Raw genomic sequence first — 27,924 nt, 5'->3', positions numbered from 1 at the left:
TAGTTTCCTTAGAAGAGCCAGTAGGGGGCATTTCTGTCCTTTTTTTTTTCCAATTATGTAAACCATTTCTATTTTAGTCATTTTGTACAAGATGATAAATAAAAGAAAATAAAAATGAAAGAAAGTGAAAAAAAGCACACCAGTCTTTATTCAATCAAAACCACCAGTTCTTTCTCTGGAGGCAGATAGTATGCTTCAGGGTTAGTCCTTTGGGATTGTCTTAGTTAGATCAGTGTATTGCTAAGAATAGCTGTCATTCACAATTTTTCATCATACAGTAATATTGTTGCTGTGTACAGTGTTCTCCTGGTTCTGTTCACTTCACTATGTATCAATTCATAAAAATCTTTCCAGGTTTTTTAAAAGCATCCTGCTTGTCACTTTTTACAGCACAATAATATTTCATCACAATCATATACCACAGCTTATTTAGCCATTCCCTAGTTGATGGATATCCTTTTGATTTCCAGTTTTTAGCCACCACAAAAAGAGTTGCTCTAAATATTTTTGTACAAATAGATTTCCCCACACACACAAACATATATATATATATATATATATATATATATGTATATATATATATATCTTTAGGATATAGACCTAGTAGTGGTATTATTGAATGAAAAGGTATTCACAATTTTGTAGGCCTTTGGGCATGGTTTCAAATAGCTATTCAGAATAGTCTGTTCACTTCACAACTCCACCAACAGAGCATAAGTATCTCAGTTTCCCCATATCCCCTCCAACATTTAATATTTTCTTTTTCTTTTTGTCATATTAGCCACTCAGAAGGTGGTACCTCAGAATTGTTTTAATTTCCATTTCTCTGAACAATAGTGAACTAGAGAATTTTTTCATGTCATTGGGTTTTTAATTATACCACAGAATTGAAAAGTAACTTTATCTGGGATAGAATGTGTCAATAACCACATCCTTTAAAATACCTCCAGGAATCCTAACTCCCTGTTTACTTTTCCATCTACTAAGTCATATTTTTTTCCCTACCCCAAGTGTAAGATTCATGTTGTTGGGATTTATACTAACAGCTCACGTTTGCTGGGTAGCAACCCCCTCTCATGAGATGAATGGTCTATAGGACCATCCAGTATCCAAGCAAAGGAGCCCATTCTGCACTCATTCAGGTTGTACCAGAGTATTTATCTCTCAACATCGGCTCTGCCCTCTGGAGAGATGATTAATTCTGTGCTTTGCAGGTGCATCTTTTGTCCCCAGTAAAACCCTCCACTTGAGCTCTTGCTCTCCCATCCCCTCCTCCTCCCGAGGTGGTCTCAATCTGCTTGAACAAGCCATCACGAAAGGAAACAAACTACATTAGCAAGACAAAGCAAACCCAGTTCCTCTCTGTGCTCTAATAGCTACCTTTAAAAAAATGAAAAAAAAAAAAAAACCTGAATGTAACCTTGGCTCTGGCGTGCTTGAATAAGACATGCACACACACATACACACACACAATCAAACACAAGGAGCTTGCCTGAGCTTTTCTACCCTCCTTTCCATCTATGTGTGTGCCCACCGTCTGCCCTATGTTTCTTCTTCTCTCAAAGGGCAGGTGCTGGCATCAGGCACAAAGCAAAGGAGTTGAAAGATGGTGTTTATTAATGATTTTTCAATGTGTGAATCAAATTGGAATGCCTTTTTATTATTTAAAATGGCCCAATCTTCCTTCCAGCAGTCTCTGCACATGCTGATTACTATCCTGAGGGTTAAAGTACCCAGGAAGCAACTCTGGGTTAATAAGAATGAGCTTACAAAAGAGTTCTGAACCTACTTAAGCTAAATATTCTAAGGACAGATTAGATCCCACTAGGTTGGTTATGATCCCTGTTACAGCAAGTAGTCTGGATTAAGACATAAGATGAATTAGGTTGGGAAGGTATTGTTACCAAAGTAAAATTATAACCAGATGCCAGAGACTAAATGGCTTCCAGGATAACTCCATGCTTTTGCTTGCTGACTAGCTTTTTCTGAAAACACCTAAACATAGAGCTTGAGTGTAGAAAATGTTTTTTTTCTCTCCCCGTAGTTTTGTTGCCCCATTTCCATTCACTTTCTCCATTTAATACTGCAATTGTCCTTTCCTGAGACAATTTCCTTTTCTACATAACCTAACATAGAGCTGTAGATTGAATCATAATAAAAATGGTCAATATTGTTCTCAACAGCCAGCTTCTTTAGCTGATATGGATGTAGTGATACACCCAAAGTATGTAGAACATTGGAGGCAGAACCTCTGAATGAAGCTCATCCCAAACACTTACTAGTTATCTGACTCTGAGATTCAGTTTCCCAATGTGTCAAATTGGAATAAGAATAGCACCTGTTTTACAAGGTTGTTATGAGGATAAAGTAACATAAGGTATATAAAATATTTTATAAAATTTAAAACCACATAAATGGCTGTAAGCTATCATTATTATCATTGTTATCATATTGGTCAGTTGCAACCCATATAAGCTGACACATGGTTTTCCTTGAGTTCCTTCATAATACGTATAACCATGATTTGAGCCTGTCTACATCATTCAGACAAACTAGAAAGGAGGAAGTGAGACTTAAACTCATAAATAACTTGGAGAAAACAAACTTCTACCACAAAGGCAATTAATGTTGCATCTTCCTGATCCCAAATGGAACTGTGAGACTAATTGATAAATTGAATAAAATATCTGGTTGAAGGCTAGCAGGGAGAATTTGAAGTCTCCTGATGTATTCCCTTCATCTTTCAGGTTCACTCATATCCTCATTATGTCTGTTCTGCACAGACAAAACCACTGGGCATAAAACAGATGCTAGGTTTTCAACAAAGCAAGTTACTTTCTAATCTAAGCCTTTCTGTCCTTCGTACTTCATTCAGAATCTGTTTAAATGTCCCCCAGTGTCCAAAAGACCCAAGACGCTAAATTGTTTTATTAGTTCCTGAAATTCATGAAGTCCCCTTCTGCCCATTCAGCACTTAGCCTCATGGCTATGGTGTGGGAAGCCTTTTCCGGGCTGACTGCTAGAAGCATTTTTCTGCTAAACATTCTGAAATATCTTTAGAAAGAGGTTTCTATAGTAGTTTCCCACATTTGATTGGCTAAAAAAAATCTGCATATATTTTTAAATATCTAAAGAAATAACCATTCCCATTACTCATAATCATAAGATTTAATTCAACTAACATTTATCAAGTACCTATTATGTGTCAGCCATAATAATAAGTAGTAGAGAGATAAAGAAAAGCATGGGACACAGGCTCAGTGCTTTAAAACACATTATTACATTGGATACTCAGAATATTCGGTATCTTCTCACAAGAGAGGCAGCTTAGATTGTTCAGTGGGCAGAGCTTAGGCCCTGGAATCAGAAAGTCCTAAGTTCAAATCTTACCTCAAGATGCTTCCTAGCTCTGTGATCCTGGGTAAATTATTTAACCTCTTAATACCTCAGTTCTTCTACGGTAAAATGGGGTGAAATGTCATCTTAGGGCTATTGTAGGGACAAAATAAGATAGTGCCTGACCACATAGTAGATGCTTAAAACATGCTTGTTCTTTTCCCGCAATAACTCTGTGAAGTGTGTGCTATAGGCATTATCATTTCTGTTTTACAGATAAAGAAATCAAGGCTGAAGGAGAATGACTCATCCATAGTTCCACTTAAAATATCAGAAATGAAATTTGAATGTTCATATTATCCCCAATGCCTAGTTTTGTTTGAACCCTAAACTGACACTTTCTGTTCCATTCCCTCAGCCATCAGGGACCTAACCCTTTTCGCTGAAGTTCATTTCAAATGATCAGAATGGACTTAGAGAAAGGTTGTATGTTTCTAGTAGTCTGAGCCATAGTAGAAATGATTGATCCCAATATGGAGGAAATGGACGATATAGAATAAAGATTAGTGGTGAAATAATAATAGCTGAAGTTCATATAAGATGGCATGAAACTTTTGGGATAACCTGTTAAAAAGCCTTAAAGTTAACAAAGTACTTGACATTTTTAGATCTTTCCAACACCTCATTGTGTAGATGCTACTATCTCCACTTTACAGAAGAGAAAATTGAGTCCTAGAGAGATTTATTAATTCTGGGGGAGTGAGTTCCTGAGTTCTTACATTGCTACAAATAGTAAGCTCCAGGGAAGTGATGTGTGTTACAAGGGAAAGTAGAGTGTTATAACAAGTGACATGATGTGTTTTGTAGGACTGGGGAGGCTGGTGCAGGTGATGGGTCAGTGAGCACAGTGAAGGTTAGAGAAAATTCTTAGATTGTAGACTTATTGGTTGTAAGGACCTTAGAGATATTGACAGGTGCTAGGGATTTGGGCACAATAGGATTTTTAAAAAAATTAAAAATTGCATCTCTGTGTGAAGGCATATTAATAATAACATCTAGCTTTTTAAGGCTTGCAAAAAACTTTACAATTATTAATCACATTTAATGAGGATGACAAGTAAGAAAGGGAGAAAGGAATAAGCATTTATGTAGTATCTCCTATGTGCAGACTGGGATGAACACATTTTAAATTATTATCTCATTCAAGCCTCACAACAACCGGGAGAAGTAGGTGATGTTGTTCCCATTTTACAGGTGAGGAAATAGAGAAAGTTTTAAAAGGGTTATACCTGGGACCACATAGCCAGTAAGTATCTGAGGCTAAATTTGAACCCAGGGTTTTCTGATTCCAGGACCACTGCACTATCTAGCTGCCTCTAACAAATCTTTGTGAATGAAGTTAATCTACTTATGATATATAGCATGTATTTGGAAGAGTGTTTTGCAGGATAATTGTATGTATGAATATATATGTGTGTAAAGTCGGGGAGAAGTTGAAACTGCATAATTTGTGTATATCTCCTTGTATGGCATACTATATTCAGGGTAAGGCCCCAAACATGTGTGCCCAAATAAAGACCTATAATGCTGTGAGGTAATAATTTTAGGGAGTAAATAACACTCTTATATAGCAGGTTATCTGGCCCCATACACTCCATCCATGTCAGCTAACATGTCTGAGATGTGAAGGTATTTTAGTCCTCTCATTAAGACATCTGTTATTCTGTTTTTCTTTTATGAAAAAATACTTAAGATTCATTTTTAACTGCCCTAGAACAAAAACAGGAATGATTGCTCTGTGTATGTGTGTGTGTGCGCGTTCTTGATATTACTATTATCCTGCGATCCAAGGGCAGAATTTACCATTCCAGAATAGACAGTAGCAAACTCTCTCAGATTTTTTTAAAAATTGTTTTCCTTTGAAATTCCAGAGTTAATGTTTTGTCTGCTTTCTATCTGACCCTCTTTGGAGGCAGCCTCACGTTTTTTTTTTTTTCTCACAAAAAAAAAAAAAGGTAGAAAAAAAAAGAAAAAGAAAAAACCCTGGAAACAAAGAATAGTTGTCTCTAAGCTGCAGCAGGCAGGAAACCCCAGTCCCAAGGGAGCTTAGCCAGCCAGTGCTGTCCCAGAGTTAGACTCCAGTTCTCTGAATTCAATTTGACAGCTTGTCTGGGACACTTTCTAAGTAACCATTATCCTTCCTTTCTCTAAGCAAAAGGACTGTTATTTTTTTTTGTGGGTGCACTATGTGCAATGTTATTACACACATGTGGGTTACACAGTGACTAGGACACACTTTCTCTAAACTGTTGGAACCAGTTGGCTGTTTCCCAAGATAAGTGTAAATTTGTTCCAGGGTAAAGAGGCAAATGACTTTAAATGCTGTAATACTGCCATGATGGGAGCAGGTATATATACCCAGAGGATGTGTTTGAGATGCGTTGTGTGTGGCTACGTGTGTGTCTGTGTGTACCTGTGTATGTCTATGTATGTTCCTCTTTCCAATTCCAGCTAACGGATGGATTTCCTTATTTGGGAAATATCCTATATCTAGGAAATATATAGCATAGAATAAAGGCAGAAGAATATTCAACATGTGTACTTTTCATACCTTTGGGACCTATCTGGCTGAAATACAAATAGACACGAATCTTTGACTGTTCACTCACTTTTGCTTTTTAAAAGAAACATCCCTATCAGTTTCACAAGGAAAGGGAATTCAGATCTGTATCAAAAATATTATAGTTAATGGAATCACTGGGATGTTGTGGTAGGCCAACAGTCTCAACTGGAGACTGTGGCCATAGTTCAAGCCAGACAGCTGCTCTTTCCTGGGATTAGGAACTACTCTGAGGCTCGATCTCTGTGCTTCTGAATGATATTTCACATAATTGAGCCTATCCTAGCATGATGGATTTAGTTTGAAATGGCATGGGGGAGAAAGTCCATTTGGCTTAACTCCAATGCCCCTTCAAAGAGTCTCATTTCTGAGTCCTCCTCTTACTAAGCATTCATGGGTGAGGGATGGAACCAAAGAGGGATGGATGTCCTTGAAGCAGAGTGCTAGTAATCTGTACAAGTGGTTAGATTCAGCATTCTTCACTTCATCTCAATTTAAGATACTTGGAAAAAGTGTAAGTTTAAATGTAATACTAGAGCATTGGATACCTAGGAAAAACTCTCTTCTGGTTTTAGCTATGACTCTGAATCCCTGAAAAAGTGAGTTTTTTTATGTGGAATATGAGAGGGGTAGGGATATAAAATGTGGCTACCCACATTGACCAACACTTACCTTCCCAAGAGGCACAGTGAGCTCAATTCTGGTTGAGATCTGAGACTGGGACCCTAGTCTGGGAGTGCATTGACCACTCACAAGCCACATCCCACTGCTAATCAGGATGGAAATTGACCTGCTCTTTTTTCTGATCCAGGCAGGTTTGCTTCTCTTTGGACAGCTTGGTGCCCATCTCACTCCCCTCACCATCACTCCAAGGGCTTACCAGATTGCTGCCAGACAGTGTAGACACTCTGACAACTATAGACCTACTGCAGCTTAACTTCAAAGCTCATGTAATCCACCAGGCTCATTCTTCCCCTAGTACCAAGGCTTATGGGTCTGTACTACTATGCCCAGCTCTGTATTCTTACAGTTTAAAGTCATGTAAATGCAGCATGACTTATGGCAAAAAAAAAAAAAAAAAAGTGCTGAAAAATATGGGGAGGTACTTCTAAATTCTGGAATTGTTTTGTTCCACAAAATCCTTTGTTCTTGATATAACTCTTCAAAATGATGTTGCCAACAATCCTGGAATAAAGGGTACAGGCTTAACTTTGACTCTCTTCAGCTAGTAACTCCCAGGATCTTTAGCTAAAAATAGTCTTTTGTTTGGAGGGAATGTATCTCAAGGAAAAAAAAAACACAGGTAATTTCTCAAAAATCAAGAAGTATTCATTTAATGAGTTAAATGGATTTTCAGGGAAGTTTCTAATTCAAAATAAACATGTAAATTCATCAAGATAATATTTATGAGTTGAGAATAGCAAATATCCCACCCAAAATACAGACACATTTCTGTAAAGATAATGGAAAAGAATTGTAATTAGTACTTCTCATAAAACCCATTGCATAGAATTAGTTAACACAAGGCCATGCAAAATCTAACAACTTTGAACTCCAGAAGTGAACTTGTAAGGAAAGGAGGGAAGAAGGTGGGAAAAGGGGATTGAAGCAGTAGAGAAGGAGGGAAGAACAAGACAGAGGAGAGAGAGAGAGAGAGAGAGAGAGAGAGAGAGAGAGAGAGAGAGAGAAGAGAGAAGAGAGAGACAGACAGAGAGAGACAGACAGAGAGAGACAGTCAGAGAGCCTCCAAGGCTGCTGAGCATGGAGAAATTTGACCTGCTTCTGGTAAAATCTAGCAGGAGGGAAAAGGAGTAAGAAAATTGGGAGCTGCTATTTTTAGGAAGGAGAGGAAGAAAACAGAATATTGTAACCACCTCCCTTGGGGCTCTGGAGAAGAAGAGTACAGAGATGTGGCCTCCTGGTCAAACACTAGGGAGAACTGAGAAGAGGCATAGATATTAGGCCACCTATCTAACAAGAAGAAAAGCAGAAATCACTGTCAAAGTTTGCCAAAGTTTGTCAAAGTTTGAGAGAGAGAGAGAGAGAGAGACAGAGAGAGACAGAGAGAGAGAGAAAGAAACGAGAACACCAGAACACCAGAGAGAAAGATAGGTAAACAGACACAGAGAAAGACAGGTAGAAATAGGCAAATCTTGGAGACATTGCAGGTTTGGTTCCAGACCACCAAAATAAAACAAATATGGCAATAAAGCAAGTCACAAGATTTTTGTTTTTTTAGTTTCCTAGTGTATATAAAAGTTATGTTTACACCAAATTGTATTCTATTAAGTGTTTAATAGTATTATGTGTAAAGAAATGTATATACCTTAATTTAAAAATACTTTATTGCTAAAAGATGTTAGCTATCATCTCAGCCTAAAGCGTGCTGTTATCTTTTTGCTGATTGGAGGATCTTACCTCCATCACTGTTGATGACTGTTCACAGATCAGGTTAAAAGTTGCTGAAGGTTAGGTAGCTCAGAACTCAATTTCTTAAAGTAAAAAAAAAAAAAAACAACAAAGTTCACTGCATCATTGACTCTTCCTTTCATTTGAACAATTAGAAGCCATTGTAGGGTTATTGAGTAGATTAATTTAAATATTGTTGGCTCTCAAGGAACAGAAACGAGAGGAAAGGAAAAGCAATAGGAAATCAGAACACACAGCATTTGCTGATTAAGTGCAGTTCATGGTACCCCAAAACATTTACAATAGTAACATCAAATAAAAACTGATCACAGATCACCATAATATATAATAACAATGAAAAAGTTTGAAATATTGCAAGAATTCCGAGGTGACACAGAGACACAATATGAATACATGCTCTTGGAAAAATGATGCTTATAGGTTTGCTCCACATAGGTTGCTACAAACTTTTCTTTCTAAAAATTGAAACATCTAAGAATCATAATAAAGCAAAATGTTATAGATACATAAATAGATAGACACATACACGCACACATATATATATGCGTATATATATACATATACATTTTTGCTCTCCATCTTTAATTTCCCCTTATAGTTCTTATTCCCTTACCTTCATGTTTTCGTATTCCCTCATGCCTATTCAGAATATGCTTTTTTATCATCCTACATAGGCCTGTCCTTTCCCATAAAGGTAGTACATTCTGGGTACATCTTTCCTTCTTACTTGTAAGATACAACCAGTTTCAGGGTTATCTAACACCCTCCCTAGGTGATTTAATTTTTTTTCACTGTGAGCATTTATACTTCAGAAATCAGCAAACAAATTAAGGTTTGATTTATTGTCTTGTTGATTATTTAGAATTAAGAAAGGGAAGTAGAAACTGTTAATGATACAGATCAAATTTTAAAGTGTATGATGCTTTCAGAAAGCTGTTTATTAAACATTTATCAACTCATCACATGACTCTTAAGTCTTTTTAAGGTGTTAATAAACAAAAAATTTAATGTGTTGTCTCTCAGCAAAGCAACTTGCATTTAATAGTATGTAAGATCTAAAAATGAATAATAGCAAAGCTATGTGGGAGATAAACCAGAGGTCACCTTAAAGAAATCCTTCAAATCAAGTAGATAGGCAGATATCTAGCCTACTCATGACCAAGCCAGTTTAGAGAATCTAGTTCAGTCTTCCCCCAGTTTGCCCTAAAATATAATTCAAAAGCATATTGAGTGTTTAAGGAAGGAGTTCTTAATCTTTTGGGAGGCATCATGGATTGTCTTTGAATGAAGGTAACTCCTTTTCAGAATAATGTTTTTAAATGCATAAAATATATGATATCGTAGAATGCAATTATCAGAATATCTTTTTAAATAAGTTGATGATTCCTATTTTAAAAGCTACTACATTAGGATCTGGTTTTTTAAAGTCACCTCTAGTTCCTTCATCTCTGGGACTATTTTAAGTACATCACCCTTCCAAGTTTCAGTTTGACACTATCATTAAACTCCTGAAAGCAAAGCCAAACTCCAAGCAGACTTAGTGCCAATTGCTACAGCTTCATCTTGATGGCCATGTGATCTTGATATGATCTTGTAGTTTTTCCTCATAATTCAAACTAGAAATAGTTCCAGAAGAGTTGGCTGCTTCAAGGAAAAGGGTCCTTATATTCCTTCTCACCAACCACCTAATCCCTTCAAAGATTTGCTGAGCCCAAAAGGGCTACCAAAAGCTCAGGCAAGATAAAGAGGGTGAGAGTTGGTCATAATGTCATTGAAAAGGTTTGACTGATGTATTACTTATCTCACACTGGAACCTCCAACACTTAATCATGGCCTGTCATTTTAGCAGTGAAATCTTTTCCATGCTTTTTTCTTCAGGTTTGATTATCATCAGGTTTGATGCATTTATTTAACAGTCATATTCTACCATTTCTGAAATGAAGGGAGGGAGATTCATTTTCTCATCTCTTCTCTAGGGTCAAATGTGATCATTATATTTATCCAATGTTCAGTTTGCAGTCTTTTATTCTTTCCATTTATATTGTTCTTATCATTATGTGAATTGTTTCTGTGATTGTTTACTTTATTCTATATCTGTTCATATGTCTTCCCAATGCTTCTCTGTTGTTATTCAGTTATTCAGTCATGTCTAACTCTTTGTGAACTTAACATATTTTCCCTTGGGGTTTTCTTGGCAAGGATACTGAAATGGTTTTCCATTTCCTTTTCTGGTGGGTTAAGGCAGGCAAAGGTTAAGTGACTTATAGATCTGAGGCTGGATTTTAATTCATGTCTTCTTTATTCCAGACCCAGCACCTAATCCTAAACCTCCCCTACATTTTTGCTACTGTGGATACTCTCCAATATAGCACTTACAGGAGATGGATCACAGCTTTAGAACAGTTTTCTGGTCCCACTCACTCATCTCATTATGAGGGAACTTAGACTTAGAAGGGCCAAATGATTTGCCTAAAAGGACATACTAGTAGGCAAAGCTAAGATCCAAATTGAAGCCACTTCCAAATCTAGAGCCGTCCTACCACACTGCTCTGTTCCTCAATGTGTGGTCTTTAATCTGGAAGGGATCTCAGTCTAATTCATGATCTTTACAGATGAAAAAAAAATGAGAAGGACAAAAAGGGGATGCAGTGGATAGAGCAACAGTCATGGAGTCAGGAGGACCCGAGTTCAAATATGGCCTTGGACACTTAACACTTGCTAACTGTGTGACCCTGGGCAAGTCACTTAACCCTAAAATGCCTAAAATGAATGAATGAAAAAAATAAATAAATGAATGAGTGAAAATGAAGTCTGAGGTGATGTTCAAAGTCTCATTGCTACTTTGTGGCTGATGCAAGATTAAGACTCTTTACTTCAGCCAGTGCAGTACTTTTTTTTACTATCTAGTCCTTCTCTAATTTCTATACTATTTTGAACTATTCTGTAGGATTTAGTCACACTATGATGGGCACATAGGAGAATGCCAATACATATCAAAAGCTGATTTCTCAGTGAAAAAGGGTTGATCTCCCTTTTCCCTTAGAGGGAGAACAATAATGACAAAAGCTTCAGTTACGACAAGAAAACTTTTTTTATAATAATAACTGACATTTACATAGCATATTAAAATTTTTCTAAATGCTTTTATAAATATTATTTCATTGTTTCCTCATGACAACTTTGGAAGGCATTATCTCCATTTTACAAATGAGGAATCTGAATTTCATGGAGCTTAAGAAACAAATATTTTTATTCCCTGGCATGAATTAAAGGGGATAGCTAGATGGCAATGGGATAGAGCACTGGGCTTGGAGTGAGGAAGAACTGTGTTAAATCCAGGCTCAGACACTTACTATGTGACCATCAGCAAGTCACTTAACCCAATTTTCTCAGTTTCCTCTTATGTAAAATGATCTGGAGAGTGAAAATGGCAAACCACTCCTAATGGAGTCATGCTTGACTGAAAGAAAACAATGACAAAAATGGGTTAAAGAGGTCTTAGAAATTCCTTTCATGAAAATCTTTAGGAATCTTTAAGAAAAAGCCAAATAAGAGAAGCATCTTAGAGTAGCACACGTAGAACTAGTCTTGCCATCAGGAAGACATGGATGGATTGAGGTCCTGCCTCTGATACTTCTTAGATGTATGATTCTGATCATTTAATTTCCCAGTATTATGGGCAATACTCTTAAGACTCAGTGGCAGAGCAGTTGCTGAGATCTTCATTGGTAGAGGTAATTTTGTCACTGGGAAATTCTCTATGCCAATGGATCCATAAGTCCTATTTAAAAAAAAAGCAGGAAAAATACTATCATACATGAAAGATATTATTGTACCTGTTAGAAAAATGGTGAACTAGCTACAGGTTAAAAATGCTTGGTCTTGAAAAATCTCAATTGAATTTCATCCACTTACTCATCCAGTGTCATTGTGATAGAGCAGTTTATGGGAAAAAAAAATTGAAATTTTAAAGAAAGATGATCATTATAGCCTGAATTATATTTTCAGCATACTCAAATTCTGTGCTTTTTTTTCCAACTCTGGTTTTGGGGCCTGTGCTGATTTGTATATCTGGTTGCATGATTCCTTCCAAATTAAAAAGAAGTTTTTGATGGTTGAAGCTATAGATGGGAGATGCCCCATCTCACCTAGGAGGAAGTGGTTTTGCATCTCTTGAGTGACCAAGAATCTGACTTCTTTATGGATTCAGAAGCTGGGACCTGCACACTCAGTGCTCACCCACAAGGCCACAAAAGGTGGAATATTCCCTCAAGTTGATCACATTTAACCACTTTCCCCACACTGAACCCAGAAAGCTGCTCTTTTGGGCCAACCTCTCCACAGGCAGGTTGAAAAGCTAATCATAGAAAGTGTTGGGACTTAATGTCTCCTGGTTTGGATCTGTGTCAGAAGTCAGGCCCAGACCACAGAGCAGCCCTAATCCTCCTTGCTCATAGACAAGAAAAAGCCGATGAAACCTGCCTTTGGTCCAGCCCAGCCATGCCCAGCACATTGAAGTAAAGTCATCCAATTTCCTGAACATGGGAAGCAGACTGTATTGGATATCATGATTGACTTGGTATCAGAAAGACAGGTTCAAGGGCCATTTCTGACACTAACTAGATATATGATCAATTGTAATTCATCCAGGCTTGCCTTTCCTTTCTGAAAAATGGAGATAGCTGTCCTTATGTCACAGGGCTATGAAGAAAATTTAGATGAGATATATATGTGAAGTGCTTTGCAGACTTCAAAGCGCTATATAAATGTCAGTTATCATTATCACTTCTACTTTCATCAGTGAAAAACCATGCTTATCAAATTATGTAGCAGTGAAAAGAGGGCTACCTTCTCAGAAGGGCCTGGAAGGGCCTGGAGATCTGAGGGATTTAGTACAGTCTTCATGAGAAGATTAAAGGAGCTCATTCAAGCCCTTCTACAAGAACGAAATACATGGGATCAAGGTAAACAGTACTGCTGTCACCAGATGTGGAATAGAAGATTGAAATGATTTGATCATCTTTTCTTGGAGCATTGAGATTCAAGTGGCCCAGATTTTAGAAGAGAAAAGTACATGACTTTGGGGGGATCCTGAGCTGAAGCGTTCAGCAGTACTACAAGGAATCTAGAGTTTGTGTGTGTTTTTAACTTTATTATTGCCACGTGCCCAAATGTCAGCTCCAAAGAGAATATGCAATAAATCAATTGTAGCAAAAACTCAGATAGTTAATGAAGGAGACTTGGCTTTTATCTCTACTCAGCACTTTATTTTTCACATTCTGAACAAAGAGGAAGGAACAAGAGTGATCCTGTAACTATCTCCCATGATGCTGTCTTGGATTTTCTACCCTTGGCATTGTTCTCTGTCAGCAATAGGATAAATAGCCAAGTATGAGGCTTAGAGCAAGGAGCCCAAAAGTTTGAAAATATAGAATGTCCCTATTTCTCCCTAAACCATTTTTAATCATTTGCAAGCACTTTTTCTCTCCCTTCCCTTCTTTTCCCTCCTTTATCCTTCTATCTTCTTTTCTTTTCTCTTCCCCTTTTCCTCCTTCCCTTCTCTTCCTTTCTCTTCTCTTCATTTTCTTTTTTCCTCCTTCTCTTTCTTTCTTTCTTTCTTTCTTTTTTTCTTTTTTCTTTCTTCCTTCCTTCCTTCCCTCTCTCCTTCCTTCCTTCCTTCCTTTCTTCCTTCCTTCCTTCTCTCCTCCCTTCCTTCCCCCCTTCTCTCCTCCCTTCCTTCTTCCCTTCCTTCCCGCCTTCCTTCCTTCCCTCCTTTCTTCTCTCCCTATATCCCTCCCCTTCCAATACCCCTCCCCCTTTCCTTTCCCTTTCCCTCCCCTCTCTCTCCCCATTTCTCATAATAGAAGGAATATTTTCTAACAATTAGAGCTATCCAGACCTAGAAAAATGATCCAGACTAGTATTGTGAGTTCCTGTTCACTAAAAGCCTTTACACAAAGACTGTCTGACCACTTTCTGAGGGTGTTATTGACGGCATACTTGTTCAGACCTGGGTTGGGTTTTTGAGGTGCTTTCTCTAGTGAAGGTCCTGGACTCTCTGGTTCTATTCACAGACTTAGATGAAATTTTGACATCTGTCCAACAAATGTAATCCATGAAGATCACTAATGACAATTTGGGTCAAAACAAAACAAACAAAAACATTGACTTTGCAGCCCAGCCAAATTAACCAGTTGATACCTCAACTTCTGCTTTTCACCAGACTAAATAGATCTAGCCAACCCATGAAAGAAACTGAATGTCAACACTTAGCAAGCAACACCAAGATCCAAGTGACTGTGTGTTTGATGCTGGGCCTGGGTAACACACCATTTGGCTTTTTAAACACTTTATATTTTTTTCTTAAAATCAGCTTTTTAGAGCATTTTTCTCATAGGTCATTCTTTTCTCCCTTCCCCCGTTCTTCTTCTTTGCACGTATAATATCTTAAACAGTACTTCCATTATGCTCCGCTCCACACGATGGCTGATGCTGACACTGAGGGGCTGGTTGGAGGCCAGGCTAGGATCCCAGTCTGAAGGAAAGCTGATCCAGGATGTTTTTTTCTTCCTGCTCCAAAATTTAGGGAAAGCCTTGCCTGGATATTTCCCTCCCACGGAGCTCTCCATGGGAGCCAAGTCCTTGCTTTTACCCTTTGGGACACAGGACACACTGAAGCTTTGACACAGAATCAAAGCTGTACCGCCCCCTCCCCAATGGGCAAACCACCTCCAGGCCTCCTGCTTTGGGGAGCCTGTGGAGCAGTGACTCAGGCGGGCAGCCTGCGGGGGTGGAAATGATTCCACCAGCCAGGGCTTAAAACAAACAACCCTGAAACTCATATAAAGAAATACAATCAATTCATAATCCTAACCTCCAATACCACTATTCCCACTAGTAGGCAAAGGGGTAGGCTGTGCCTCTTTCCACCCACAATCCTTAGCCATCTTTTTAGTTGGTAGCATCACAGCTTAAAACTAGAAGGAACAGAGGCAGCCAGGCCTGTCACAGTGGAGAATGCTAAAGTCAGGATGGAGAGCTGGAGTCAGGAATTTGTTGTGCACTACTGTTTGACTCTTCCTGACCCCGTGGACCTTACTGTCCTTGGGGTTTTCTTGGTTAAAAAAAATACTGGAGGAGTTTTCCATTTCCTTCTCCAGCTCATCTTACAGATGAGGAAACCGAGGTAAACAGGATTAAATAACTTAACTGGGGTTACAGTAAATTTCTGAGGCTGAATTTGTACTCTACCTGACTCTAATCCCTGCTTTATCTGAGTCACCTTGCTATCTCCTAAGGAAACACAGATTAAAATGATTTGCCCAAGATCACACAGCTACTAAGACTCTAAGGTTAGATTTGATCTTACCTATTTCTGACTCCATGCCGATTGTACTGCCATATAGCCACTCTAAAATTTGAAAGACCTGTATTCCAATCTAATCTCAGATAATTACTGGCTATCTGACTCTATAGGGGCAAGTCATTGAGCCTCTGTTTCAGTTTTCTTAACAGTAAAATGAGGATAATAATAGCACCCAACTTCCAGGGTAGTTTTGAAGATAAAATGAGATGATATTTGTAAACCACTGAAGAAACCTTAAAGCACTGTATTAATGCCAGCTGCTGTTTTTTGCTGTTGTTGATAGAGGTTATTTAGGTCAACTTCCTCTTCTTAGGGTTGAGAAGATGGAGGTCCAGGAGGGAGAAGGGATTTGCCTAAATTTATACAGGTAGTAAATACTCTTGTCAACGTAGGAATCCAGGTCCTCTAATGCCAAATCAAGCTTTCCTTCTTTCTACTGTGCCAGCTTGCTTCCTTCCATTTCAAGGCTGCCCTCGATGTTCATTTGAATCTTAACCCCCTTGGACGCAAATAATAAAGGTGAATGGAGAGAAGAGTAAACAGTATAATCAGTCCAAGGTCCTCCACACCTTAGGAATGGCCTGGAACCAGTAAACCCCTAAGAGGACCCTCATTGGGACTAGTTTAGAACAAAGCATCCAGTCATGATGGGACTATCCTGAGGACAGTATAAATACCTCACTTCATATATTCCATGGACTTCTGAGTGATTGTCTGGCTTATTTTCTACTGAAAGTTTGCATCTAAAACTTAGTTTCCCAAGATGAGCAAGAACAAACCATTCTCAGTAGGCTCCATCAGAGTCTGGGAAAATTTAATCTATATTATAATGTTAAAGATGAAGGAATAAACAGATGGCAGAAAGACACACAGAGAGAAGAAACAGAGAGATAGAGATAGAGACAGAACAGAGACAGATAAACAGAAAGAGAAAGACAAAGACAAAGAGACAGACAGACAGAGACAGAGAGAAAAAGAAATACAGAGAGATTTTATCAGGCACTTAAAATGTGCTAAGTAATGTGTTATCTGTCCTCAAGTCCCTTTCCTTCAGGGAGCTTTCATCCTAATGAGGAAAGGCAACACATAAAAGGAAACTGAAAAGAATAGAACTTAAGTTGGAAGAAAAGCAGAATGAAGGGAAGAGTGAGGTTCTCATATTCTGGTATCATTAATCTTATCTCCTAGCAAGGTTGAATATGGTGTAAAGTAGAATGCTGAGTATTAATTAATAAATCCAAGTCTTATAGAAAGTTAATTGTGGGATGCAGAATGACAAGAAAAGTCTCTCCTCAAATTTCTTATCCAAGTTCTAGGATCTACAGAAAACTTTCAGTAATAAAGACATAAAACAATTCCTACTAGGCTTTTTGTGGGAGGATAGTGTACACAAGAAGCTTTCTTGTATCTTGGAGTTCATAAGAAAAATGAAATAACCCATTACAGATTTTCTTGCCCTTGGGATTTGGCCCTGGAATCTAATCAGCCCTCTAGTGTCAGACTCAGTCACTTTAAGCCAAACATGGTGGAGATTTTATTGTTGCTCAGCCATAGGTGACTCTCTGTGGCTCCAGTTTGGATTTTTTTGGCAGAGATACTAGAGTGGTTCACCATTTCCTTTTCCACATCATTTTAGAGATAAAGAAACTGAGGTAAACTGAGGCAAACAGTGTTAAGAACCTTGCTGAGGGTCACACAGCTAATGAGTGTCTAAAGTTGGATTTGAATTTAGGAAGATGAGCCATCCTAACTCAGACCCCACACTATCCTGGGCCACCTTGCTGCCCATATTGGAGGTACTATTGGCCTATCAGATGGGTGGTATGGAAGAATCCATGGTCAGGGCTGATGAGTAAGCCTGTGACTACCCTATGAGTAACCCCCTTTTGGCTTTCGCTGAGGTCAGACTTATTTTCTGGTGAAAATAGGGGGAAAGCCAATGTGCCACACATCTGATAATGGAGGCACTGTTGGCTTATTTTGGTTTATCAGATGTGTGGTACAAAATAAATCCACAATGACTTTTTCAACAGAAGGGTCACTCACAGGATAGTCACAGGCTCACTCATAGCCACTAGATTATGTCCTTCTGGGCACTTCTAATGTAGGAGAGAAAACACTAAATTCCACCTCTGGACTACAGGAAGTCAGGACGTAGTCAGCTTTCATCAATAAAGCGCTGAATTTTTTCAGATCTGAGGGAGAAATTTCTATTAATTAATTCATTCACTGCAGGCAAGTAGTATACTGGTAAGATGACCTAGGTTTAAATATTGAAATTGCTATTTATTACAGTTTGGGTCTTGGGCAAACTTCTCTTAACTTTAAAAAACTCAACCTCTCAGCTTCAATTTCCCAACTCTGTACACTGAATCTCTGGTCCTTTACTCCTTCAAGAGCCTTGTTGACAAGGTATCACATTCAGGTTGTCCCATGGATAAAGTCATTATCTTGGCACAGACTTGGGATCCTGGGTCTCTTATTTCTTAGAGCTATCTGCTTAGGCTCAGCCCTTAAATGAGAAGATCTCACAGGATCAGAAAGAGAGCTGGAAACAGAAAGAGAAGGTCAGGCAGCCTGAAGAGGTTGTGCTTAGAGATGGGCTTAATTTCCTGGAGACGCCAAGAAGATGTCCAGGCTTCTCGCTAGAGAATTATGTGGGTCACCAGGGGAGGAGAAACTAACCCCAGAAGAAGACAAAGACCAATGTGAGGTGGAAAGAAAAATCTAGAGGGAAAGTTACGCTGTGGAGGACTAACCCAGACACATTCCTTCACTGGCATCATGAACCAGCTGTGAAATATTTACCAGCACAACTTGATTATATAGGTCCCTGGGGAAGCAGAGGATCATAAGAACAGAATATTTCTTGGTTCCCTAGAAACCCCATGCTCTTTATCTTTGTAGAGGGGGTGTATCTGTAAATGTCTGTGTAGCCCATCCATAGGAATACTATAAGTCCCAAGGGTTATATAAGTAAATCCCTATGGAAGGTAGAGGCCCATTGGAGAGGAAATTAAAATTGTTTTGACTGTTTATAAGTTTCATGGTGCTTATTGTTGTTGTCATTGCTGTTGTAATGAATAAGATTTATCCCACTGGAAATTTTGTTAAATTGAGATTTTTGCATTGGCGCTCAGAACCTTTAGGGTACACACAAGCCAGATTCCAGGATTACCAGAGGAAATTTTGGGTGGGGGCATGAGCCATAAAATTCATGGTAAGGTTTGCATGACTGAACTCCATCTGTGAGTCTAAAATTTTAGATATGGGTCACAAGTTACATATAAAATGAAGGCATCAGAATAGATATCTCTGGGGCACCTCCTAGCTCTAAATTCTACATTAATCTATGATATAGACATAGCAGTTTTCAGATCATTAACTGTATCTTTTAGCCCCAAAAAGTCAGACAATACGCCCCCAGGTTACCACTATTTTTGAAAAACCTTCTTGAAGAGTTCTCTAAAGATGTCGTGGTATAAACTCATGTCTCAGAAAGAAAACAACATAACTGAGTCTACTTTCACACACACACAGGCAGCTTTTGGATGAGGCAGAGAAGTTAGTCCCTTCATCTGCTGGCTGATGGGCCATGAATATCCAAGGAACTCTTGAAGCTGCTGGGCGTCAGGCTCTAGGAGGGATATTGTTTTTACAGAAATGTGAGTCCTTGGCCTGGCTCCCTGGTGCTGGCTTTTCCATTTTGTCTTAGACGTGTTTCTATTTGTGTGTCTGGAGGCTGGAGCTGACCACACTTCTCAGTTTCATCTTGCATGATTTGTAGTGAAAAAGGAAAAAAAATGGACCCCAGCCGATGTTGCTTAAAAGAAAAAAGTTGTTGGAACTCACTGTAGCTGACATCTTAGCATCCCTGCAGAGGCGAAGTTTCAGTATGTGCACAGACACATATGTGAATGACTGTCCCTTGTGTTTGAAGAAGACACTATTGACAGTGTTAGAACTCATGGAGACCATTACAGAATTTGCTTCCCCCACACATACACACACACACACACACACACACTGAGCACACCTTATTTGGGGAACTTTCTTTGGTTGGGAGCATTTAAGGTGGTGACGGTATTTTCTTTGATGGGAATAAGGGAATTGTAAGATATTTTTTATCCATCTGGCAGGTGGGTGAGGTGATGGGCCCAGGTGGAGCAAATGCAGATTTGGTGGGCTGCTGGAAAATGTTTGTGTTCTGAACTCTTCTCATGCCTATCTGCAAAGCTACACTAGATTGTTGACCTCCAGGGCAAGCTGCCAGACCTCAGTTCTTCAGTCTTGGCTTGCGAGCCAATTGTATTAAGGCTTTTTTCTTTGGAATCACAATTTTAGCCACTGGATTTAATTTAATTTTTGCATTTGGTACATGCATCCCAATAGCCCTGAGGTCCATGGCATGCTTTTGATAAATTGAATAAATAAATGCAAAGAGAAGTATTCTTTGTGTCCAGAGATGTGGGTACTGGCAGGAGGCTTTCCCATGCATATGGATATGAATGAAGAGGCCACTGGGAGATTTGTGGTCTCTGTCCCACTGACTACACACTTCAATCTGTTACATGTTGGCTAAAAACACCACCCTTCACTTCAGCATGTGCCGTTGCTGTTTATTGCTCTGTTAAATTCACAGTTAGCCTACCAGTTACATTGATTGCTGGATACCTTTCTGGCCTTGTTAGATCAGATGACACTTTTAGGAGGTGTACTTCTGTCTACAGGACAGCACTTTACCTAAATCAGCTTATAAATCTGGGCATTTCTCTTGAGGGCCCCAAGCCTTTTAATGAAAAGCTTTGGAGGAGCAATATTTTCCTGCCTGAAAATGCCCCAGATTGCATCCTGGTGATGACCTCTATTTGTTCATTGACCATTCAGAAAGCTAAAGGATGAAATTCACATAAGACTCCTCTTGGCTTCAGTAGTACTTATTATGGGTCTTCAATCTTTCTCACAACTTAGGTTGTCAATTGGTCCCTTGACACGACTCATCCCTGAAAACTAAAAGATATTAAGAAAGATTTGGCTTGCAACTGAAAACAGATTAGGAGGGGTGCAAGTAGAAATACTCCCTGGGTACCTTTGTGAAACTATTTTTTTTTTTATTCACTAGGATGGAAGACAGTCTTTAAGGATATATAATGGTGAGGTATTATAGTATGGTGAAAAAGTGCTGGACCTAGAATCAGAAGAGAATCCTGGCTAGTGGTGTGACTATAGGCAAACTATTTTGTTCTCTAAGACTCAGTTTCATCATCTATAAATTAGAAATAAAAATACTATCATGATTATCATGAATCCTATCTGTGCTGTGATGTTCAGTTATTTCAATTGTATCTGATTTTTCATGACCCCATTTGGGGTTTTCTTGGCAACAAAGGGGATTTTCCATTTCCTTCTGCAGCTCATTTTATAGATGAGGAAACTGAGACAAACAGACTTTGACTTACCCAGAGTGGCAAAGCTAATAAGAATCTGAGACCAGATTTAAATTCAGGAAGATGAGTCTTCCTGATTCCCAGCCAAGTGCTCTATGTACTGTGCCACCTAGCTGCCCAGGGCCTGTCTCAGAGAACTACAATTGTTCCTATGGTACCTTGGTTATTTTTCTGTCCATTGAAGTGACTTTACCCTGCCCCATAGGTAGAAACTTTTCCTAGCATCTCAGTGGAGAAACAGAAGAGAAATTTTAGTGCAGCCCATTCCCCCCATCTTCTGGGATGCGTTGTTTCTTCTGCTAACTCAAAATACCTCTGAGCACTGCGAGTTTTGGAAACTTCTGATGATTCATAGAGCGACAAAGCATTTCTCTGCATATTTCCAAAGACCTCATCTTTTATTTTTTCTTCTGGTTGAAAAAACAATCTGCTGTAGCCATAGATGTGTTTTTCAAAGAGATCATGCAGTGAATAGGCAATATATGCACAATAATTCTATTTAATCATTTAATTCTCTCTTCCTGAGATATCAAAGTTGAGAACAAAGGGTAAGACAATTAGCCATGGCCCATGGAGGTAGTGGTTGATCTGGTTGGCTTTGGTGTCTCCAATGGCTGAGCAAACTCTAAGCCCCTTTCATGGCCACTGGGACAAATTGTTCTGCCAGGGGAAGTCTCCATGTGCTTGGGGTAGACCTCTCCCCAACTCTCGAATATATTTGGAATGGTTTTTGTTTCCTTCTGTGTCAGTTACACTAAATCAGGTACACTTTTTAATAAATGGTTGCTGAATCAAAACAAATAGAATTGAGCTAAAAGCCTGTAAGCTCATCTTCTCTGGGATACCTTATGTAACCTCATTATAATTTTAAATCTTAAATTCAAGTCCCAAGTCTGACACATTAGAGATTGTATGAATCCTAAGAAAGTCACTTAACTTCTCAATGCCTCAGGTAGCTCTCTAAAACTCAAGCTGCCAAATCAAAAGTCAGCACTGGTAAAAGGAGTGTTTCTTCCCTTCTTTCTTTCTTTCTTTTCTAGAGAAGGAAATGGCAAACTAATCTAGGGTCTTTGTCAGGAAAATCCCAAATGGGGTCATAGAGAATTGAACATGAGTGAAATGACTCAATTTTTCTTTTTTAATCTCTAGTGTTCAACAAAGAAGATGTGATACAATAAGCACTTAGTAAATACATGTTAATTGATGATTAATTTCTTGATAATAATCTCTTCCCTTTTCTTTGCCTCTGGGGCTCAACTATGCCCAATGGATATGCAGCAAACTTGTGTGATCTAAATCTACTTATTTGATGAAACACACAAAAACAATTTCAAACATTTCCAGGGCTATGGTTAGAGAAAAAAAGAGAATAAGGTAAAAAGAGATAAGTAAGATAGTAGTTGTTAAAGCCTCAATTTTAGTCTTCACATACTGTACTAAAAAAAATTAGCCCAGACTAAAACAAATAGATTAGTTAAAAGAAATGACCCTTGAATTTAGCTTTTTCCATTCCCATTGTCCCCATCTGCCCCAATATTATCTCATCTCTCTCTTCCCTGGACTCATTTGACATTTATCCTATACTGTCTTCTGCTATGAGTATATCTTTCATTTCTGTCTTTCTTTTCTCTCCAATGAAATCTTAAAACATCTGAAAGGCAGGTGCCCTTTTGTCTTCTATTTCATTTTATTCCCCTATATTCCTTGCCCAAAAAATCATGAATTTGAGCTAGAAGATACTTCATAGGGTCATGTAGCCCAGTCCTCTCTTTTTCAGATAAGGAAATTGAAGTATAGAGAGTTAGTCACAAGATGCTTATATGTATTTAATAAACATATTAAATTGATATCTCTGATCATTTTCCAGCTTCTCCTCCCTTACACTTCTACCCTACCTCTAAGAAAAAAAGAGATCCAACCCTTAGAAAAACTCACCTTTTCTTTTGTTCACAGCAGCATTGCACAAGCATTTCAGACCTAGGCAAGAAATCCCAGAAAATGTCTCATCAGAGCTTTTATTTCCAGCCTATAAACAAATTTTTTGGTTTTGTTTTGTTTTTGTTTTTCATTTTTTAAGGCAAGAAGAAGAATCTATTTGCAGGAGGAATTGTGGTTTTTATGGGGGGAAAGTCAAATAAAAATAAAAACAGAAGAGTGAAATGAGCAGAGTTTTGCCTCTTTCCTCTTTTCCCTTCCCCACCCATTCTACCCACCCTTTCCCTCCTCACTTTCTGTTTTCTTTTTCATGCCAACAACTAAAAGACTATAATTTTAAAACTGAACTAGCTTTTCCAAAGCCATAAGGAATGTACATCTGCACGTGGATTTTTCCATAAGAAAATTGTCCTTGTCTTCTGGCTCTCCTAGGCTAGAAACAATGAGAACAAGCAATCAGATGAGCCTCCCCATATCCCTGACTCTTATTTTAATTTGTCTGAGGGGCTTGGAATGGGGTAATTAGAAATGGTTTTTGTTTCATTCTGTAAGACTGGTGTTTGATGAGGTTTGTGCTCCATTTGTTCCAATGGGTTTTTTTTTTTTATGGTTTCTTTTGTTGTTCAGAGAAAGACTTTAAAAGTCAGAGTTCTATGGTCAGAAAATCTTTTTCTGTTGCTGTTGAATGTCTTAATGGAGCTCAGTCCTCTATATCCCCTCAGTTACTTTTCTGTAATTCCAACCCTTGACAAATCTGGGCCAGTGGAATGAAAGGGGAACCCCTGACTTTTGATCTCCACCATTCAATGAAGCCACTCCTAAATAAGGTTTGGAAGTCAAGGAGATATCTTTCAAGGAACAGAATGAGATTTTAAATAGGTAACTTCAGTGTTATTTTCCCCAGGATAGTTTAGAAGAGAATGGGAAAAAACTGAAATAATGTTACCCAATTATTTTGAATCCCTTCTGGACTATTTCCTTGTCATTGAGGAGGGCCTTGCATAGCTCAAGGAAACTATGAGCTATGCTGTGCAGAGTTATCCAGGATAGACAAGTCATAGTGGAGGATTCTGACAAAAGATGACCCACTAAAGAAGGAAATGGCAAACCACTCCAATATCTTTGCCAAGAAAATTCCATGGACAGTATTATGGCACGTGGAGTCATGATGATTAGGAAGTGACTGAACCACTGAACAACAACAAAAAAATTTTGAGTCTATGTTATATCCAAGAACTTGCTATGGTGCCCTAAAGAATGGTTCCCCACGCTTCCCCATCTAGCCATTAACGAGTTTAACCATCTGTCCATCTATACTTACTTCTAACCTCTTTCCATTCTTCACCATGATTGCCAGAAACAACACCTTTTTATCCTTCTCACAGGGGAACAAAGTGGCCAAGGGAATCTGGAACTTTATAAAGCTTCATGACATATTCACAATACATCAAAGACGCCCGAATCACTGGCTGGCAAACATTGTTTCTTTGGAAACTTGAAGCCCATAATCTCTCCCCTTCAAGAATTCTGATTTTAACCACTTCCATTTTCCCCCCACTGCTAGGTAAAAGATTCCCTTTATAATCAATAGGAATATTCTGTTACATATATATACAATTTTTCTTCTGAGAAAGTCAATAAGCACCTGATAGGCTTAGATTTATGAATACCCCCAACATCCTATTAATTAATACTGTCTGAATTAATAAATACTTGATGAATTGAGTTGAATAGATAAAACTTTCATTAAATACTTCCCATGTGCCTGGCACTGGGCTAAGCCTGAATTTACAAATACAAGCAAGCAAACAATTTTTATCTTCAAGGATCTTACATTATAAATGGGGAGATAACATATTAAGGTTAAGTGGAAGATGGAGGAGATGGGGGAACTCATCAAATAAGAGAGCAGCATGGGTGTTACTTACATAGCGGTATTTATAAACGTGCTAGTGAGAAGATGGAAGAATCCAAAGTCAGTTGAGCCAGTATTGATTTAAATGTTTCCTATTAATTCAGGAGATAATCTTTATATTAGAACTCTGAAGAAGCACAAAGTCTTTCCCCTCTATTTTTGAAGTGATTTCTTTGTTTTTCTTTACCTTAAAATCATTTCCTATTATCCATTCCCCACCATTGAACTTTCCCTTATAACAAAAGAAAACAATTAAACAAAACTGACACATGTAAACATTTATGGCCCTCCTCCCTTATAGTCCACTATCTATCTATCAAGAGGAGGGAGGTGTGTTTCATTTCTGAACTGAGTGAAATTTGTTTATTGCAATTAGTGTGAGTATGACTACCCCTTTTAATGGTCTTGTCAAGTCAGGAAGTTTTATTAAGAATCGACTATGTGCTAGACTTTTTTTATTTACCATTAATATAAGTATTGCATATATAATTCTTTTATTTCTACTTTTTTCCCTCTATTACTTTATACAAGCTTCCTATGTTTCTCTGAATTCCTCATGCTCAGTGCTTCTTATGCTACAATAATCTACTTTATATTATTGTATAACACTTTGCTCAGCCATTCTCCCATCAGTAGGGATCCATTTTTTCCCCTATTTTTAATATCACAAAGAGTGCTATTAGAAATAACTTGTTACATTTAACATTTTTCTTTCTGTCATTTACTTCTTTGGGTTATGTTCCCTGTAGTTATCTTTGTAGAAACAAGGTCAAATGGTTTCTCATGATTTTTCTAATAAATTCCAAATTTTAAAATAACAATTGCAATAATTCATAGGTCAACCAATAGAGTATTAGTACTTACTTCCATGCAATCTATTTTGATCATTTTTATCTTTTCTCATCTTAGCCAATTTGATAGGTGAGATTACTTTCATTTACATGTTGTTGTTGTGGTTGTTGTTCTTCTTCTCCTTCTTCTCCTTCTTTTTCTTCTTCTTCTTCTACTTCTTCTTCTCTTTCTCCTTCTTCTCCTTCATCTTCTTCTTTTTCTTCTTCTAGGATATTCTCCTTCCCCTCCTTTTTTGTTCCTATTGTTATTACTTGTAGCATTTTCTATATGATTGTTAACTTACATTTCTTTTACTAATATTATTTGTTCACATCTTTAACAAGTATTTTATTAGAGAATGGTTCTTGATCTTAAATATTTTATAAATTTCCTCTATATCTTGGATTACACTTTGATTAGGAATATTTGAAGCAAAGATCCACCCCCCCCCCAGTTAATAATTCTTATTCTTCTAGCTAGATTGATTTTGTTCATGCAACAACTTTTGTTGTTTGAAAAAATGTAATTTTAAGGTACCTCTATCTGCTATTTTTTAAAATCAGATCCTTCTTATGAATCAGTCAGGAGAGCAGGATGGGGCAATAACATGAATTCAGGCCTCACCAAAAGTAAGTAACTATCTTCTAATTCATTAGGAAAAAATAAATTTTTCTGAGATTGGGAAAGAGCAATAATGGAATTTGGGAGCAGGAAAAAAAGCTACTAAGTGAAATGAGTTGAAAATTTGTTTTCTATTATCAAAGCAAAATTAATTACAAATGTAGAAATTGTTAGTAATGCCCAAACTCAGGATTTTCATTTAGTCATTTCATGGTTACATTTGGCTTTAGGAAAAGAAGTGAAGTAAAGCAGAGAATAGAGATGATAGAAAGAAGCTAGAGGATCTGTCACTAAGGGGATATTAACCTGTGGGAAAGTCTGGACCTTATCTCTCTGTGGCATGAGAAAAGTGCAGTAGACAAACCCTTGAGCAAAAATATTCTCCTCCATTGATCACTATTGCAGGCATCATGGCATCTTTCCATTTGGTGGCATATGGATAAGAATAGAAGCTATATACAGAAAAGTGGTTCCCTCAGATGAATTATTCCAAATTAAGTAGGTTCTAAAGACAGATCTACTGACTGAGATGGTTCTACACTCCAGGTTGCTAGAATAATTACATATGGAAAAGGATAGAGATAAATACTAGACCTGTGATTTCACTGGTGTAATGAATATCTGAATTCCTAGATGCAGAAACCCTCTCTACCAGTTGTAGATTACAGATTGGTACCTTCTCTACAACTTATAGAACTGTGATTCTTAAAGGGTTACCTGAGGAAGTTAAATGTCTTGCTGAAGGTCATGCAACCTGTATGTGTCAATGGAGCAAATTAAACTCAGGTTTTCCTGGCATTGAGACCAGTTCTCTATCTAAAAACTCAAATGGAAACAGGGGCCATATAAGGATTCCTGCTGGCAGCATATTAATTTAGAAAACTACATTTTAATATTATCTATGTTCTATGATATTTTTACTTATTTTGTGAAATGTTTCCCAATTATATTTTAATCTGATTCTTGGAACATTGTGATATAGCATGTTTGACACCTCTACACTATACTATATTGCCTCTCATCATTGAGAAAAAACTTTATATTTATTTCTTAGTAATGCTATTCTCTTGAAGGGGAGCCAACAAGATTTCCCTCTTCGCACTAATTAAGCTGATTTTCTTTCTTCCTTGTTACAGGTCCTCCCATTGGAGGAGCACAAAACATAAATAAGAATACTGAACAGCAACGCCCTCAACCAGGTAACTGGCTGTGATTCTTTTTTTACATCTCATTGTTCTATGTGTGACATTACAGCTGCATAGTTAGGTGTTATGTCGTCAAACTATATTCTGCACATAGCTATGTGATCCTGGGCAAATCATTTAACTCTATTTCAGTTTCCTCATCTTAAAATGAACTGGAAAAAGAAATGGCACATATATAGTATATGTTTGTATACATGTGTGTATATGTATGTATTTAT

General features: G+C 37.9%; 1 protein-coding gene across 4 annotated transcripts in view; it reads left to right on the top strand.

The window, feature by feature from the left end:
• Window positions 1-27,924, top strand: part of FLI1 (Fli-1 proto-oncogene, ETS transcription factor) — a 154,370-nt gene that overhangs the window by 119,721 nt on the left and 6,725 nt on the right. For 3 of the 4 annotated variants that reach the window (XM_031960915.1, XM_031960912.1, XM_031960913.1), the window contains exons 6-7: window positions 26,444-26,509; window positions 27,638-27,700. In XM_031960915.1, the coding sequence (XP_031816775.1) occupies window positions 26,444-26,509; window positions 27,638-27,700 (129 nt within the window). The remainder of the gene's footprint in view (window positions 1-26,443; window positions 26,510-27,637; window positions 27,701-27,924) is intronic. The other variant, XM_031960914.1, reaches the window with a different exon arrangement.

The sequence above is a fragment of the Sarcophilus harrisii genome, chromosome 3 (assembly GCF_902635505.1).
Source record: "Sarcophilus harrisii chromosome 3, mSarHar1.11, whole genome shotgun sequence".
Lineage (NCBI taxonomy): Eukaryota > Metazoa > Chordata > Mammalia > Dasyuromorphia > Dasyuridae > Sarcophilus > Sarcophilus harrisii.
This window is presented reverse-complemented; position numbering and strand designations above follow the sequence as displayed.